The sequence below is a fragment of the Aulonocara stuartgranti genome, assembly GCF_965226115.1.
Source record: "Aulonocara stuartgranti genome assembly, chromosome: 12".
Classification (NCBI taxonomy): domain Eukaryota; kingdom Metazoa; phylum Chordata; class Actinopteri; order Cichliformes; family Cichlidae; genus Aulonocara; species Aulonocara stuartgranti.
Window position 1 is genome coordinate 6,538,586 of NC_138948.1, and position 16,387 is coordinate 6,554,972.

Here is a 16,387-nt window from a genome sequence, read left to right on the forward strand (position 1 = left end):
GAGTTTATTTAAACTCTGCCCAATCCAACACATTGTGTGCACATTAAGCCACTTTATTGCAGTGTCTCCTACACGTTTCACTCTGTTACGGTGAGAAATTTGTTGGGTTTCTGACATTTATTTTATATATTTAGTAAACTACTTTTATTTTCTTATTTTTCTTAATCCAATTCATTGAGTCATCTGGCTAAACTCACTGGAGTTACTTACTAGAGCCATTTAATGGTATTTTATTCAGTTTTTGCTTTGATATTTTGCTTACTGAGCTCCTTCAATTTTACTATATATCCTGTATTTAATTAAGCATTTTTTTCCTGTTCTGAGATTTTTTTTTCTATGTAGTCTACCTTAATAATTTATCTTATCATGTATGATCTTAGCCTACCTTCTTCTTCCTGTTCATTTTACTAGCGATGGGCAAACAATTCAATGGTACATTGTCGCCACCAAGTGGCAGAGTGGACTAAAAGCATTCTTACCAAACAAATTAGTCTGTCTAAATCAGTGTATCTTAGTTTTTGTTTGTTTGGTGCCTGGACTTAACTGCTAATTGTCTACAATTGATTATGTATGATTTTGACTTATAAGGGATACAACGTCTTCCCAGACGCCATTATGTTGTCCTGCCTTTAATTTTTTAAATTTGGATCACTAAGTAATTTAAAATAAAACCTATGTTTCCAAAAAAAACCTCTCATTTCAGTCTCCACTTTAATGAGCTGTATCGTACCTTCTTATTTATGTCGTCTACGGTGATATTTTGAAGAGTTTTTATACAAAGTTTGGTCATATAATAAAGCACAGCTGACACATCATGTCCAGGAAATGGTGCGCCTGCCTTTCATTCATTTGCACAGATGATTTCTGCTCTAATCAGCGCAGGAGTTTTGCGCAAGTGTGTTGTTTTCCCCCGAAATTTCAAATCATCCAATCAGAGAAAGGAGGCGTTAACTCCCGGCAATTTCGAAAGCGGATGCGCGAGCGCAGTTATTATGGGCGACGTTAACGTGTTTGAAACACGTTTGTTTAGCTGATTTCTACAAACTTATACGACGAAAACAATTTCTATTAGAAATGGAAGAAGGGGAATCCGAGCCAGTGCTTTCCAGAAAAGGTTAGCGAGTTTATTAAGTTCCATAAAAGCTAGCAAAGTTTAAACGGTTAACAAGACGTTATGGCTGCGACTTCGGAAACGTTAACTTACAGTACAGTTAGTATTAGCAATTCAGGGTGGAAGAAGACGGATAGAGTTAAGTGGGTGGTAACACTAAAAAGTGACTTTTATCCGCAGCTGAGGTGCCTTTTGAGTATTTTAACCGACCTTCCTAATGGCGGTCTGTCCATGCAGGAGTCTGCTTTGTTTGTTTTGTTTAACACGTACAATTCATATTCATGCTTTCATAGCATTGTCCCGGTCAATTCCCTCATTGTATCAACAACAAATTACGAACTACATATTCTTTTACAATGTATAAATAACTGGTCTGACATTAATAAATAGAAGATTGATTCTTAAATAAAGTTTGAGATCCTGGATAGTGTAACAGCCAAAATGATTTAATGCATGACTGTGAAAATGGCAAGGAAACTCTGGACCTGTTGGAATTTATTATATAACCAATTTATAACCATACAATCACCCTGTTCTCACTTCTGTATGTGTAACAAGCACAAAACGTGCTATTGCTATCTTTCCTGTATTCAAAACAGTGGTCGAAGACGTACATGTGTGGGACTCACAATGATTTCCCTCACTCGCTGAAATGGCATCTTAGGCACCTTTATAATCTTATTATGACCCACAATCCCACTTTTGATTTGTTTTATTCTCAGTTAGCTCAGAATAAGTGGATTGGAACATTTTTATTGTTTCATTTTCACGCATTGTGGGTACTTGTTCTTGCAGGAGCAAAGACAGGGAGCGCCACATGTAATGTACTCACATTAATAAAGCACATTTCTAGTCTTACTGACCACTCAAAGAGGTTCTAAGTCCCACTTTAATTCTACATTCATACACCACTTATCTGTACACTTTCAAGCACTTTAACATCCACAGCAAATTTAGAATCACCAATTAACCTAACATGAATGTCTTTTAGCCAGAGCACCTAGAGAAAATAAAGAGGACTGAGGACCAACTGCTTGTTCTGAGTGTTTACATCTCTATAAACCTATGACCTCTGTTCTGTATGTGAACCACATATAGTTATACTAGATAAGATGAGAGAGATAAGATAAGATAAAACATTATCAATCCCTCGGGTGGGTTCCTCTGGGAAATTCGGTTTCCAAAAGCACAGCACCGACAGAAGTTACAGTTACAGAATATTATATATATATATATATATATATATATATATATATATATATATATATATATATATATATATATATGTATATAAACACACACACACATATATAAATAAGATATACGAAGGGGATAAATAGGAATAAAAATACAAGTGAATTGCACATTTCAAGTATTGAGGTCTATTGCACCGTTGACTATTAACAAAAGTATTGCACAAAAGGTATTGCACAGTGAAGTGAAGTACTACTATGCTCCTACACTGTTTGGAGATTTTCCCATGATCCTTCAAAGACCAGCAGGTGTCAGCCTCTGCTTGAACCTGCACAAATGTGGTGGGAACACATATGTTTCGTATTACAATTTCAAGATCCCTCTTGAACTCTCTCCCTTAAAATATACACACATATATGACATGTACAATTTCAACCGTCCCCAAAACCACCATTTTCATTGATTTGACCCAGAATAGCATCAAAGTACAAAACTTTTTTTTATCACCTCCCCATTCAACTAAAATATTCCCATGTATTTGTATATATATTGTATATATTGCTATAGCGAACAGCCAAACCAAGAACAACACAAACAACAAATACATGATGTTGCTTCGTACTAATCCTTTAGAATTTTCAGTTCAGGCATTTCATGAATCTCAAGTTTGGCGTTTACATGTGAGTATAGTGAAAAATCTTTATTTGATGGTGCTTAATTCCTGTATGTTTTCTGTCACAGAGATCCGTAAGCAGAAGCTAATGGAATATCTGGCAGCAAAAGGAAAGCTGAAGCTACCTGAAGCAAGGTAAGAATAAAACTGCATGTGGAAAAAAATGTTTTATGAAATGTTGCTGGGTGTTGAAAGGAGACAGCCCATCACCAGGAATTTATTATCTGGGACTGTGCCAGGTTTAGAACTGAAGAGGCCTCTTGGATGCAGTGTTGATTTTGAGAGCTAATTTTGATTACGTTTTAGTCAAGCTGTTTTGAGTAAAACGTCATTTAGTTTTAGCCATAAATTATTTAAGTTTTAGTTGTCTAAATATAAGATTAAAGTAGACTAAATCTAAAGTTGAATCTGGTGAATAAAATATAAAGCATAAAAAGTTTCTCGTGTTTTTACTGGTGAGAGTTGCTCCACACGGTTTAAAACGAGTCTTATTGTCCTTGACATCAAATGCAAAATGTGTCTGTAAGTATGCTCTCTCTTACTTGCAGGCGTTGGCTCTTTTTTTTTTCGATGAGAAACATGAGCATGGGCACTCCAACCTGTTTGTTGAGGCAGATCAAATTGTACATGTCTAACATTGTTTGACTGATTGGATCACTTCCAAACTCATTCCACTTTTCATTTTGTTATTAAATATTATCAAGTGTCAGTACATTTCATTATAGTTTTTGTCCTTGTGTATGAGTTTTTATTTAGTTATCATTGTTTTCGCTTGCATTAGAATCAAAATCTCAAAAAAAAAAAGCCCAGTTAACCTCTTTTCAAACACCCAAGAAAATGTGAGAATGAAACACTCCCCTATGGGTATATATGGTAATCCATATAACAAATCAGACTGATTTTTTTCTGGGATTTAAATCCCCCACAAAGTCTCAAATCTTTCATATTTTTAAAGTATAAAAATAAATAAAACATCTAAGCAGTGAACATTGCATCTATCTATGTAGATATATCATAAACCTATTGACCTATATTTGCATATACTTATTTACAAATCCACATTCCATTTAATAAAACAAAAAGAGGTCCATTGGGTTCATGGATTTTATGTGCACTGACCATGAGTCAATGAAACCAAATAATTGTAATTATTTTTTGTGTTGTATGAACAGATGAATGATAAACATAGGGAGAAAATAAATTCTTACCACAGACTTTAACAAAAATAAAATCAGTTAATGATCAACTCTAAAAGGATATCTGGTCATCATTTGGAAATTGTTGAAGCTCATTTTCTGTTTTGATAAATTAAGTAACTGATGTTTCACTCTTTAGGTCAAACCTAATTGGAAACTCTGTGAGTAAGAAGCCTGTGACATCTACACAAAAGGTACAGCTTGAATGCACGAACTGTTACTCACAAATCTGACAACAAAATCTTTAAATAATTCAGTGTCAGCGAAGGAATCTGAAACAGTTTGTTGGCTGGACAGAGATGCTGTTTGGAATCAGGCTAGTGTTGATTCCCTTTTTGTTAATTCGTAGTTTTTCTTTCACAGGTTGTTGCAGGAAAAGAAAACAAAGCTCCAGTTGACGGATTCAAGCGTAATATCACAAAAGGTCAAAGCGTGACAGCTCAGGCCAGTCGAGGCCCTGAAAAGAAAGCATTTGGTGTCAGTAACAAAGGAAATGTAAACGGCAATATACTGACGGCACAGCAGAACAACAGTCGTCCAGCACAGCCAAAACATAATCGAAACCCTTCGCTCACCAGAACATACAGTGTTGTGTCCTTCAAACCTCACCTGAATGGAGCCGGCCATGTCAACAAGCAGGCAAATGCAGGAATTCAAACTTCAGGCAAAGCCCCTTTAAACACAGCTCATACAGTCAGAGTCAAATCAAAAAGCAAATTCAGCTTTGGCCCAAGTTCTGCCATATCAGGTCCAACGATGACGATCAGTACCAGGATTAGTCTTGGCCCCCTTGTCAAAACAAAAACAGGACTTACTCCTGCAGTGATCCAGTCAAGAGCCACAAAGCCAAGCCTACCACATACCTCTGTCACTGCAGCTAGTACAACTACCACAAATCAAATTGCGAAGAAGGTGCAATCCAGCAGCAAGTCAACAACGTCTGTTTCGCAGAGGTTTGCTGCAAATATTTCTTCAACTATGGGAGCTAAGAATAAAGTTCAGGGTCAAAACAAACTTAACTCTAAACCTGTTCTAGGTAGTCATTCTCAGCCATCTAAAAGTCAGTTATCAAGTGGACTGAAAACAACATACACATCTCTCAAGTGCACGGTTGCGTCTTTTAAGCCAGAGGTAAGAGTAGCAGCAAAAAAATCAACTGGTCAGCCTGCAAACAAGTCCACAAAGCCAAGAACTGAACCTAAAGGGGAGAAGAGCCAGCCATGCAAAGCTGCCTTCCAAGCATTCTCGAGGCCAGCTACCACATGCAACTCTCGACCTGTCGGTGAGCCTGCTGTGACTGATACAGGAAGGAAAACCAAGATAACTAAAGAGACAGCTGGCAAGACAGAAAATCGTGCTTCAAATGCTCCTCCGCTCAAATCTGGTGTAAAAAGTAGAGTCGCTCCACTTATTTCACAGACAGTCCCGCCACCTTCCAGGACCGTCCGTCTCACAGGCCAAGCCACAAACACGAAGACCCCAAAAGTCCAGAGTAAGGTCTTTCCTCAGACTGAGGGAAAGAAACTGACTGCTGCCCAGGTGGAAAGAATGTAAGTAGAACAGTACAGGTAACTGTACTACAAAATTGTGACATGGTACAGTTTGCTAGATTTCCAATGTAGTTCACAGTGGGATTAAGTTTGCCTTGTGACTTCGGCCCCAGTGACCTCAGTTCTTTCTGTATGTGATGAACACCAAAAGTTATCTGTAGGACGAGATAACTTTTCAGTATTAGTGACTGACTTTATTTGGCTTAAGCAGATCCAAATATAAAAACTATTATCTCGATCGATCACGGATCGATTTCTAGGTCAGTTTGTCACTGTAGACATTCCAAGCTCTGTTTTCATAGTTACATGTAATATTGCTCATTAATAACTCATCTCATTTTGACATAAAGGAAAAAACTGCAGGAATGGCGGGAGTCCAAAGGCATTACCTACAAACGTCCTCCAATGCAAGGCAAACCTCAGGTCAGGCGCACGGTCTCAGTGCCTCAGCCTTTCTGGGCCTCCATGACTGAAGAAGATGAGGCCTACTCCCTCATCTGTGCTGTAGATAGATCCCTGGCTGACTGCCTCAAGTTACTGAGAGAGGTGTGTGTGTTGTATTTGATTTGATTCAGTGTCACTTTTCATTTAACTGCTCACCTGAAGTTGTGTAGTAAACACAGAGAACAGACTTGAAAGTTTGTCGTCTCGGTGTAGTCATTAGATAAAGTAAGAAAAATGCATTTGATACAGAAAATATTGTCTCACCTTGTTTGAAAGCAGATGTGCTTTTACCTGGTAAAACTTACAAGAAGAATATAACAGGACATCAGAGAATTTCAACCCCTACATTTAACTTTTTCTCACACCGGGTTAGTCATTACGTAATGGTAGTGTAAAAAAGTTATGACTAAAGATAAACATAAAATAAACTCTTTGGAGTATCCTGCCAGTTACTTGAGAACACGTTTCACACCTGCAGGGTTGCCGAGACCAGGTGAAGGAGGTTCTCTCCCGCCTGCCTGCTGTTTCCCAGAAATTTGCGAAATATTGGATCTGTCAAGTCCGCCTCATGGAGCAAGAAGGAAACTTCGATGTCCTACCCATGTTCGAAGAGGCTGTTCGTCTTGTGTTGGAGGTAAGGCAACAGTGATATTCAGACTCTCAAGGTCTTTTATGTATTAAAAAAGCATCTTCCTCTTCCATCTGTAGTCTTGTGCACACCTACATAAACAAAACAGGGCTCACTCAGAGAAAACGAAATTTTATAATATAACAGAGGCCAAAAATAGCATAGCAAATCTTAACTTAAATGACTCTGTTGTTGATGCATCAGTGTGGGGTTTTCAGCATTTTTGGGGGGTGGGTGGGGAGGGGGGTTATGTCATGCATCCTGTTTGTCTTTAGTGCAGTATTCCAGATAACTCAGAGGCCAGAATTAAGTGAGTTCCAGTATCACTGTTCGGGGAAAAAAAAACAGGTTTTTGTTCGGCTTCTTAGCTAGGTAGAGCAGTTCAAAAACAACACTGCTGCAGCATGTTCATGGATAGAGGCTGATCAGTGGTCTGCGTAGCTTATTTAGCGAGTCACAAATACACATTCCAACTAGTAGCTTGGAAATTCTGACTGCATTTGGAAAACTGTCTTTCTCTTTAATCAAGTTTTCCTTTTATAGAAACGTTTGTATATGTTAGTCACTTTTCATTTTTAATTGGTCTAGCATGAAATTGTGCCATATAAACAAATTTGAACTTGATACGCGTATAGTTAACTTTAGCTCAGAGCAGGATGTGAAGAGTTTGTCATCTCTGGGGAAAGCTTTCCAGTAATGTATAATAATCCTGTTTTCCTGTAATTGTATTTTGTTGTAGCCAGTAGATGAGCTGCGGATCGTGGTGTTTGACATTCTGAAGAAAAAGGACGAGATCCAAGGTAACTCACCTTCATGACCTTGGTGGGGGCAGCGGCAGCGTTAAGATTTACAATAGATAACTTTAGTTCTTAGATAAGGGGTGTCAAACTCATTTAATTCATGGGGAACATACAGCCTAATATGAAATTAAAACCGTTGCATAATAATATACGTTTCCTTCCTTTTTAACAAAAATACGACCATGAATGTTATTTAAAATATGCACATTTAATAAGATGCACATTTTTAGAGTATATGATTACCAGTCTGAGGTACTGGTATGGTATCCAAAGCCTGGGTATTGTCTTTGTCATTGGAAGTGTAAATGTGCAGCTACTAAATGCACACATTTTCTACATCAAATCAAGTCCTGTTAATTCTTGCAGGATATTTTCCCCAATTAAATTTAGTAAAACCCACATTTTCATGTTGTTTTCAGCTAAAGAACAGGACAAAGAGGTCGAACATATTCCAACACCTGAAAACACTCCAGACTGTGGCAGCAATCCACTGATGACCCCCAAACCTGTCAGAGCGCTCATTTATGGGGAGAGAGGAGAGTCGTCTGTGGTCAAGTACAAGATCACGGCAACCCCTGGGTATGTTCGAGTCATCGTGTCATTTTCTCCATGTTACTGTTCTCTGATGTATTTGTTTGGTCGCTCAAAATTTTTTAGCATTAGTTCAGCTCTAATCTGTTTGATGACAGAGCCCATGAGTTGTAAGCTACTGAGGTTATGAGCCATCGACTTTTCATGATAACAACGCCAACGGCTCGTTTCCTTTTTTGCATTCACGCGGAAATAAAAGCATTGCATAGTTAATAATGGGGGGGATTTCTGAATCAGTTTGCAAAGAGCATGAAGAGAAGAACAAAATGTGGGGAAAATGGGACATTGTCAGTCAATCCCATTTAATAATCTCAAGGCACACTCTAGATTATGTGTGCCAAGTTTACTGTGTTCTGTAGATACTGTGAGTAATGTAAATCTATATAAAGAGTGTTTGTCGTGCTCCTTTGAACACTGTCCCGCAGACAACTTTTAAGAGATCACTCACTAAAATCACTGCTGGATGCACAGTTTGAGAAAGGCTAAGTTGTTGTGTTGCTTTGTCATTTGAGTGTAAATATTGAAATGAGCTACACCCAGGCTCTGTGCCCTCAGCTAGAAAAGCTGCTTTGCTCCTTCCGTGTGTCTCTGGCAATAAGATATTTCCTCGTTGTTTTTTATTCGCGTAGGGAAGCACGCTTCACAATACTGAGCTGTTCTCTTCACATAAATTAAATCCAGTTTTCTTAGTCATCCGTTCGTTGACCGTGGGTTGTCTCCCATGACTTGTCTCCCATGACTTACCGGAGTCTTTCAGTCCTGCTCTGACACATTGAAATGACATGTTTGAACCATTCAAACCGTCCTGTGTTTTTGTTTGTTGTTTTTTTATTCTCGACCCGTTTTTGCAGCTAAGTAACTTCTTCATGCAAGATATAGATTTGTTCTTATGGTCCTTATGCTATTATTTTATTTCTTCAAACAATACAGTGTACACAGTGATGTAAAATTAGCTTTTAAAACCTGTGTATGTTGCGTGTATGGTGCTGCGGTAATCCGTGCATATATTTAGAACTAAACAACAGCATTTATCAAAAGAGGTCCAAAAGCAAACACTCCACTAAAACAGGGTCAGATAATTCTTTAAGTGATGTTGATATTATAATAATGATACTGTTAATTTGTGTTCAGGCTGCTGTAGAAACACATGTTAAACACAGTAAGCTGTAATGTTAGAACCTTTTTCACTGATCTGTGTGCTTTATTTGGTTTCACCTTTTTCCTTATTCTGTTTGAAGTATGCTTTTTGTTTTAATCACAAGTCAGAAGCAATAAGAAAGAAAAAATATGCACAATGAGAATCATATCCAAGCAGCTTAACAAAGAAATGAGTTATTTACAGTTTTTACAGCAAGATGTTTTTTTTTCCTGTGGATTATAATTAATTATGTTTTATCTTCACTTAGTGGCCCTCCAAGTCAACAGAGAGAGTCAGTAAAGGTCAACGGTCAGGAGATTCGCTTCTTCACCCCGGTTAGGCGGTCAGTGCGAATCGAGAGAGCCTCGCTCCGATACCCCTCTCCCCTTCAGGACCACGACCTGTGCGTTAACTCGTACAATGACCTGCTCTGTGAGGACGAGAAAGAAAGAAGTGAAGAGCAAACGGATTGGGAACCCAGCCCGTCTGAAAGTGGTGCACCAGTGTACGTTTACAGAGAAAACGAGGCGCTCAAAGACAAAGTGGTTGTCCAGCTAGTCTGTGACGACGATGATTAGCTTCAGTGGTTTATCAATATTACACCATTTGTTACTTTTAATGTGGAAGGGAGGGTGAAAAAAAATTTAGTCTGCATGCTTCGATGCTTTCACCCTTCTGTGATTTGAGAATATGAGTTTCCTTGTAAATATATTGGCTGATATTTTGGGGAGATTGTTGTTTTTTTTCATAATTTGGTGTTTGACACTTCCTCATGGAAAACCTGTTGTGTTTATTTGGCTGCTCTGCACACTGTTTATTCACATACACGCCCTCCTGTTCATATACGCAGCACACTTCTCACTACCTAAGTACACATTCTCTTGATGCCGTTTCTTTTCAGTTATGACCTCCTCTTGTCTCTCATTCCTTTTAGTTACGCCTGTGACTCAATGACATGACACATTTGACCTTTTCAAACACTCAGTTTTCCTTTTTTTCCTTTTTGGATATTTTTAATATTTCAAGTATTTGATATACTCCCTTATGGAGAAGATGTTGAGCTTATTGTCCTGACTTTGTTATTTTTTTATTTTCAAAGAATGCAATGTAAATAGTAATGTAAAATAAATATTTTCCCTTTAAAGCCTATAAATCTGTATGTGTATATATTGCATGTATAGTTTTGCAGCACTTCTTGCATAACTTGGGGACTAAAATAAACAGCGATGGATCAAAAACTGCTGTGGCTGTTGGAGCTGGAAGTATAGAACTAAGTTGCTCTGCACAGCAGGTCTGCATCATAAATATGTACAAATATGGTATTAATACGGAATAACAGAAACTGAGAACGTGTTTTGCCACATTTTCTCAATTTAAATGAATAAAAATACAAGTGGAAAGCCTTTACTGAAAGTCTGGGTGACTCATATTCAGGTATTGGGTGTGAGAACAACTTTAAAATTGCTATTTAAGAAACATCAGTCAAAAAAAGAATAAGATTTGCAGACTACATTCAATAAGAAATGAATTAAATTTAGTTTACGCCTGTTTGATACTCAGTCGGACCCTCTTTTGTCTTCAGAACGTCCTTAATTCTTCGTGGCATCGATTTAGCATTCCTCCAAAATTTCATTCATATTTACTGGCAGCACAGAGGTGGTTTCTTGGCTCAGACTTTTTTCTCTGTGTGTAATTCTAAACAACAGCTCAGTGTTTAATAATGTTTAGAATAAAATGAGATAACCTTATCAATACAGTGCTAATGACTTTCCGGTGTTTATAAAAGAACTCATTGTGCTCCTAAGTGAGTAATGCTCACTAAACCTATTCCCACGTTCAATTCAACTATATTTTTGTAATATCAAACTGAATTTTAAAACCTCACAGTTTGCAAACCAGCCACTAAGAGTTCAAGAGTTAAGTCAATGTTACATACCGTCTGCACAACAAGCTGTTGATGCCTTAGAAATGTGCAGATATAGAAAAACCCTCATTTGGTGCCACATAAAGGAACTTGTGTGATTTTTTTATAGTTTGCACGTAGTCTTTGCTCCCTGTGAGTAGGCTACACCCACAGTGGAACTGACTCACTGCTTGCTCTTTCTGTTTAAAGTAGTAGTAGTAGTAGTAAAAATATTCATACTCAGTGCTTGTTGTTAATGAGTGAGGGGAACTAGTGAGCCAAAGGAACTTCTGTGGTTACACATCATTGATAGTATTAAAATGTCTGTAGTGATTCACTTCAGTGCTCTTCAACTGGAAATCCTTGGCTCAAATGGACCTGTAGCAGTAAAACACCAGGACAAAAGTATAAAGTGTAAAGGTCTTTTGAAAATCAAATCCCCTCAAAAATGTATAAGTACTTTGAAAAAGTATTGCTTCCCCCCATTTCTTTACATTTTTCTTCCAAAGAACCAGAATTTCTTGTGAATTTTTCTTTAAAGTAGTGTTAAGCAATAGTTTTTATTTATTTATTTTAAAGTTTTGGACATGGGTTCTTTTTTTTCTAGCAAATGAATCGTGTGCTGTTCACTGAAGCCTCATCAAAAAAGGGTCTCTGTGGAAGTTTGGCTCTGAAGAAAGCAATCTTTAAACAGAAAAGAGAAAAGACTAAAGTATGACAGATCACGCAAGAGGTGGATTAAAGATGAGCGTAATCAGGTGTCATGGAGTGATGAATTTGTGGTTCAAATCATCTTCAATCTTTACAGAGGAGTTCAGAACAGAGGTATGACAGGGGGTGTCCACAGCCATCTGTAAAGCATGATGGAGGCTCTGTCATGGTTTAGTGCTTTTTAACCGTTGGTGTTTGGGATCTTGTTAAACTTGACACCATGACAACAATCCCAAACAAACTGCCAGGGTGGTAGAGCTAAATAGAAAGAGACACAGTGGAGCAGTACTCGTCATGGATTGGCCTCCCCAGACCTCAACATTACCGAAGTGAGATCATGGTGGCGTGGAAAGGCACAAAAGTCAGCCAGAGAAAAGCTTTTAATGTTCTTTGAGAACCCCAAAGAACTCCTCAAATAAATTAGCAAACTTAGCTAAATACTTTTAACTTTAACTTAATATATATAATTAATATATATTTTCAAGGTCACGAGCTTCTTCTTACAAGTTTCCCATATCTGGAAGCACAACAGTCATGCTCGACACAGAAAGGGCGATTTGCCATTTTGGCCAGTAGAGGGAGTGCTTCTTCTTGGATCATTTCAAATTGTTAAACGCGTTTTTGTGTTTGTTTTAAACGAGCATTTTGCATCAGAAGGAATTCGTTACATCCTAAACATCGGTCTTCTCCCCTTTTAAAATCACCATCCATGTCACCTGTTCTGGGTTTTCTGAATCTTCACATCTATCTTGAACTTATTTGAGATTACAATAAGGATGGGTACACTGAAATCAGTAAATTGCACTGTAAATTCAAGCTGAGGTAGGTGTGTATATATATATATATATATATATATATATATATATATACATACATATATATATATATATATATATATATATATATATATATATATATATATACATATATATATACATACATATATATATACACACATATATAAACATATACATATATATACATATATATATATATATATATGTATATATACATATATATATACATATATATGTATATATATATATATATATGTGTGTGTATATATATATGTGTGTATATATATATGTGTGTGTGTGTATATATATATATATATATATATATACACACACACACATATATATATACACACATATATATATACACACACATATATATATATATATACATATATATATACATACATATATATATATACACACACACATATATATATATACACACATATATACACACACACACACACACATATATATATATATATATATATATATATATATATATATATATATACACACACACACATATATATATACACACATATATATACACACACACACACATATATATATATATATATATATATATATATATATATATATATATATATATATATATATATATATATTATTATTATTATTATTAGTTATTAAAACACCGTGTTCAGGTCGCCAGTCTAGAATGACAGAAACGATAAACCCACGTCCAGCACTCCCACGTCACAAGCTTGCGCAATGACCACAGATTACTCGCCTCCTATTTAAGTCTCCTTTCCGGCACCGCGGGCTAAAGTTACAAACTGCGCTTCTACTTCAGACATCATCACAGCCGGTAAGTCACAGGTGCTTTAATTTGTGCATGCGCAACAGCGTTCTTTAGCTGTTCTCAGTTCTCAGTACTGTTCTCAGTAAAGTGGTTTAAAAATAACGCAGGCTGCACTGCACTCTCCGACAGCGGTGTGAAAGCAGCCTGCAGCAGTCGCTGCAAAAACTATCTGAAGGTTTATTTGTCATGCGCTCCCGATTTTCTCCGTGAAATAGCTGTTGTTTACACAGGGCTTCATAACTCAAGACTCCAACTTGGTAATAGTTCAATAAAAGCTAAAATCTGTTATATTAGCTACTCAGACTCCAGAAGTAGCTGAATAAGTAGATAAATATTACACTAAACGTATTATTATTATTATTTAAGAGTGCTATTATGTGTTTTTGCAAAATTCAAACGAACAATATGCTGAAATGTCCCCCCTGCATCATATTTTATTTTGCTCTTTATGTTTGTTTCATTCTCCATAAGAAATTTATTCAAGAAAGGACTTTTTTTAATCTCTTATCCTCTAATTTTAAAGATGGATATATCAGTAATCACAGAAATAAATCACAAGCTGGAAACCTTCAAAGCTGCAAGGAACTTAAGATCATTTCCAGAAAGCATTCATGAACTAGGAACAAACATTTAATCCTATTAAGTCAAATTACTGAACAAGGAGTCCAGTCTGTGTACCTTCTATTGTTTAAGATCTCTGCTGGTCTTAACGTTCTCCTCCTCGTGCCAGAACCCCTCTGAGCTGACAGGATGAATTCACGTGTTCTGAAGATTAAAGATGGGAAGTTTGTGAAAGTCCAGAAATTTTACGATGGACTCAAGCTGTGTGCTGTTGACTCCCAAACAAGTAAGAATTTTAACAGCAAAATCATTCAGATTTGTCTAAGTGGCAATCCAAAAACAGGAAACAGCATTGTTTACACTGATAGCTTTATATGTGCACTGATTTATTGCATGAAATGGGTTATTGTGTCACTAATAAAGAAGTAAAGTTAATGTTATTTTGTTTGGTTTTTTTAGATGATCATACGGTCTACATAGAGAAACACCGCTCATACAACTGGATAGCTTTTAAATTCAATCTGAAGCGTGACAATATGGTGAAAGACTATTTCCTAAAGGGGGACAAACACTCCCTTGAGGTAAATAGAACAATGCATTTTCTCTCTCTCCGTCTCCCTGTCGATCATTCAATCTAAAACTACAGATGTAGACTTGTATCAGTTACTTTTTTTTACATCTCTACGTCTGCTACATCTCTTTACAGCTGGTTCAGCTGGATCAGCTGGATAGTGACTCAGTGGAGTACTGGTTTGAGAAGCACAACCATGGAGGCAGCGAACACTACAGCCTCAAAACTGCGTGTCAACCGCAGAAATACGTCTGCATATCTCAGAAATATCTCAGCCTCAGTGACACCAAGCGGGATTTGGCTGAAGTCAAAGATGAGGCAAAGTAGATGTATGTAAGTTAGTTTACTTAGTTCTTCTTTTTATGTTCCCTTTAAAATGTTCCCAGGGTTAAAATGGTGCAGGTTCACTATATGTATCTCACATTCTTTGCAGCAGCCTTCCCTAATTATTCCTCTGTGTGCTCTTTGTCCTGCAGGCATTCACCAACAGCCTTTTGCACACATTTACTACAATCCGCTCTGTCTACAAACTGAAGAGGAAGACAGTTTATCTTTAGCTAAATCCAAGCAGAACTCTCTCTTCCTGCTGTGATTTGATAAAGTAGCTGGACTAAGTAGAGCTACAAACTGGAGATTAGTCTGGCTGGCTAATTTTGTGTTCTTGGTATAGGGAGAAAAATGCTTTGGTAGTTGGGTTGGGTGGTAAAAGCACAAAATAAAACTTTGCTCTTTTTTTCATATTGTAAACTACAGGTGGTGCAAAGGGATGAGACTACTGGCCAATCTCAAAGAAACTGTACAAACATTGTCCATATGTTTTTAAAAAGAATTTATTACAAATCCCAATTCTTTAGATTTTCGTATTCATCGTTCCCCTGTGATTGCAATATACACTCTCTGTTTGTTTCGCATGCCACGCTCAGCGACAAAGGTTTGTTCTCGGCACCACAACAAACATAGTGAAGAATTCGGAAAAAGCACTACACACCATGTTTTTGTACGATATGAGTTGTTAGCCCCTAATATGATCAGACACTGTGGCGCCCGAAGTTGGTGTGAAATTTGTTTTTGTTATAAGGAAAGTTCCCAGCGACACACCTAAAATAAATTTCCTGGTCTCACACTCTGAAATGTTTGGCTTGAATAACAAAGGAAACAACTGCAGCAGAATTTATCATGATAAGAAAGGAAGGGCGGCAAAAGCATGCAGAGTGGCTGCAGTACACGAGGTTTTTTAGAGATTTGACAAACCTGGCAAAAAGTTCTTAGTTATTACTGCCGTCAGTAATATGTGGCACACCAAGGAATGTGGTCTACTGGTGGTTTGTGTTGTTGTTGGGTCTTTTTCCTTCGCTCCTGCATTTTGTCTTGAGAAGGCTATAATCATAAAAGATAAACAACTTCTGTTTTATAAGGTGGAAAATAAAGTGTAAAAACACCTCTGCTGCCATGTGTTTGCTTCTCATTTGTGTTATTTTAGAACTTTATGATCTTACCAGCTTTAAGCAGTTCTTGCCAAAGTGAGTAAAGTGCTCATTCATCTTTTTTTAATGTTTATTTATAAGATTTTAAGTTCGAAGTTACATAAAATCACACCAGACAAAGGACACAAGATTCAAAAACAATAACATTCAAGCACAGAAAACAAACAAACAGGAAAACAGGAAAGAAAAGAAAAAATACACCGATTAGC

The 16,387-nt window shown here is 37.0% G+C and overlaps 2 protein-coding genes across 3 annotated transcripts; both read left to right on the forward strand.

Moving 5' to 3' along the window:
* The first annotated feature begins 951 nt into the window (after positions 1-951).
* ckap2l (cytoskeleton associated protein 2-like) lies at positions 952-10,681 on the forward strand. Its single transcript, XM_082553934.1, has 9 exons — positions 952-1,114; positions 3,047-3,113; positions 4,314-4,368; positions 4,538-5,724; positions 6,075-6,270; positions 6,647-6,802; positions 7,536-7,596; positions 8,016-8,175; positions 9,594-10,681. Exons 1-9 carry the CDS (start codon positions 1,075-1,077, stop codon positions 9,901-9,903), a joined length of 2,232 nt encoding a protein of 743 aa, XP_082410060.1. The 5' UTR covers positions 952-1,074; the 3' UTR covers positions 9,904-10,681.
* Positions 10,682-13,444: 2,763 nt separating this feature from the next.
* Positions 13,445-16,133, forward strand: LOC309719697 (uncharacterized protein). Of its 2 annotated transcripts, none has more exons than XM_082555993.1 (5): positions 13,445-13,568; positions 14,293-14,409; positions 14,583-14,704; positions 14,830-15,027; positions 15,171-16,133. In XM_082555993.1, exons 2-4 carry the CDS (start codon positions 14,313-14,315, stop codon positions 15,019-15,021), a joined length of 411 nt encoding a protein of 136 aa, XP_082412119.1. In that variant the 5' UTR covers positions 13,445-13,568; positions 14,293-14,312; the 3' UTR covers positions 15,022-15,027; positions 15,171-16,133. The 2 variants fall into 2 exon arrangements, with proteins under 2 accessions (XP_082412119.1, XP_082412120.1); XM_082555994.1 differs by having other exon boundaries at positions 14,830-15,023.
* The last annotated feature ends 254 nt before the right edge of the window (positions 16,134-16,387 follow it).

What these genes read in the sequence shown, in the direction of transcription:
- ckap2l (XM_082553934.1), top strand. Translation starts at nt 1,075, where the DNA reads ATGGAAGAAGGGGAATCCGAGCCAGTGCTTTCCAGAAAAG. An exon ending in CTGAAGCTACCTGAAGCAAG is followed by an intron (nt 3,114 to 4,313) that starts GTAAGAATAAAA and finishes TTCACTCTTTAG; the next exon opens with GTCAAACCTAATTGGAAACT. An exon ending in CTGTGACATCTACACAAAAG is followed by an intron (nt 4,369 to 4,537) that starts GTACAGCTTGAA and finishes TTTCTTTCACAG; the next exon opens with GTTGTTGCAGGAAAAGAAAA.
- LOC309719697 (XM_082555993.1), top strand. Translation starts at nt 14,313, where the DNA reads ATGAATTCACGTGTTCTGAAGATTAAAGATGGGAAGTTTGTGAAAGTC. An exon ending in TGCTGTTGACTCCCAAACAA is followed by an intron (nt 14,410 to 14,582) that starts GTAAGAATTTTA and finishes TGGTTTTTTTAG; the next exon opens with ATGATCATACGGTCTACATA. An exon ending in GGGACAAACACTCCCTTGAG is followed by an intron (nt 14,705 to 14,829) that starts GTAAATAGAACA and finishes ATCTCTTTACAG; the next exon opens with CTGGTTCAGCTGGATCAGCT.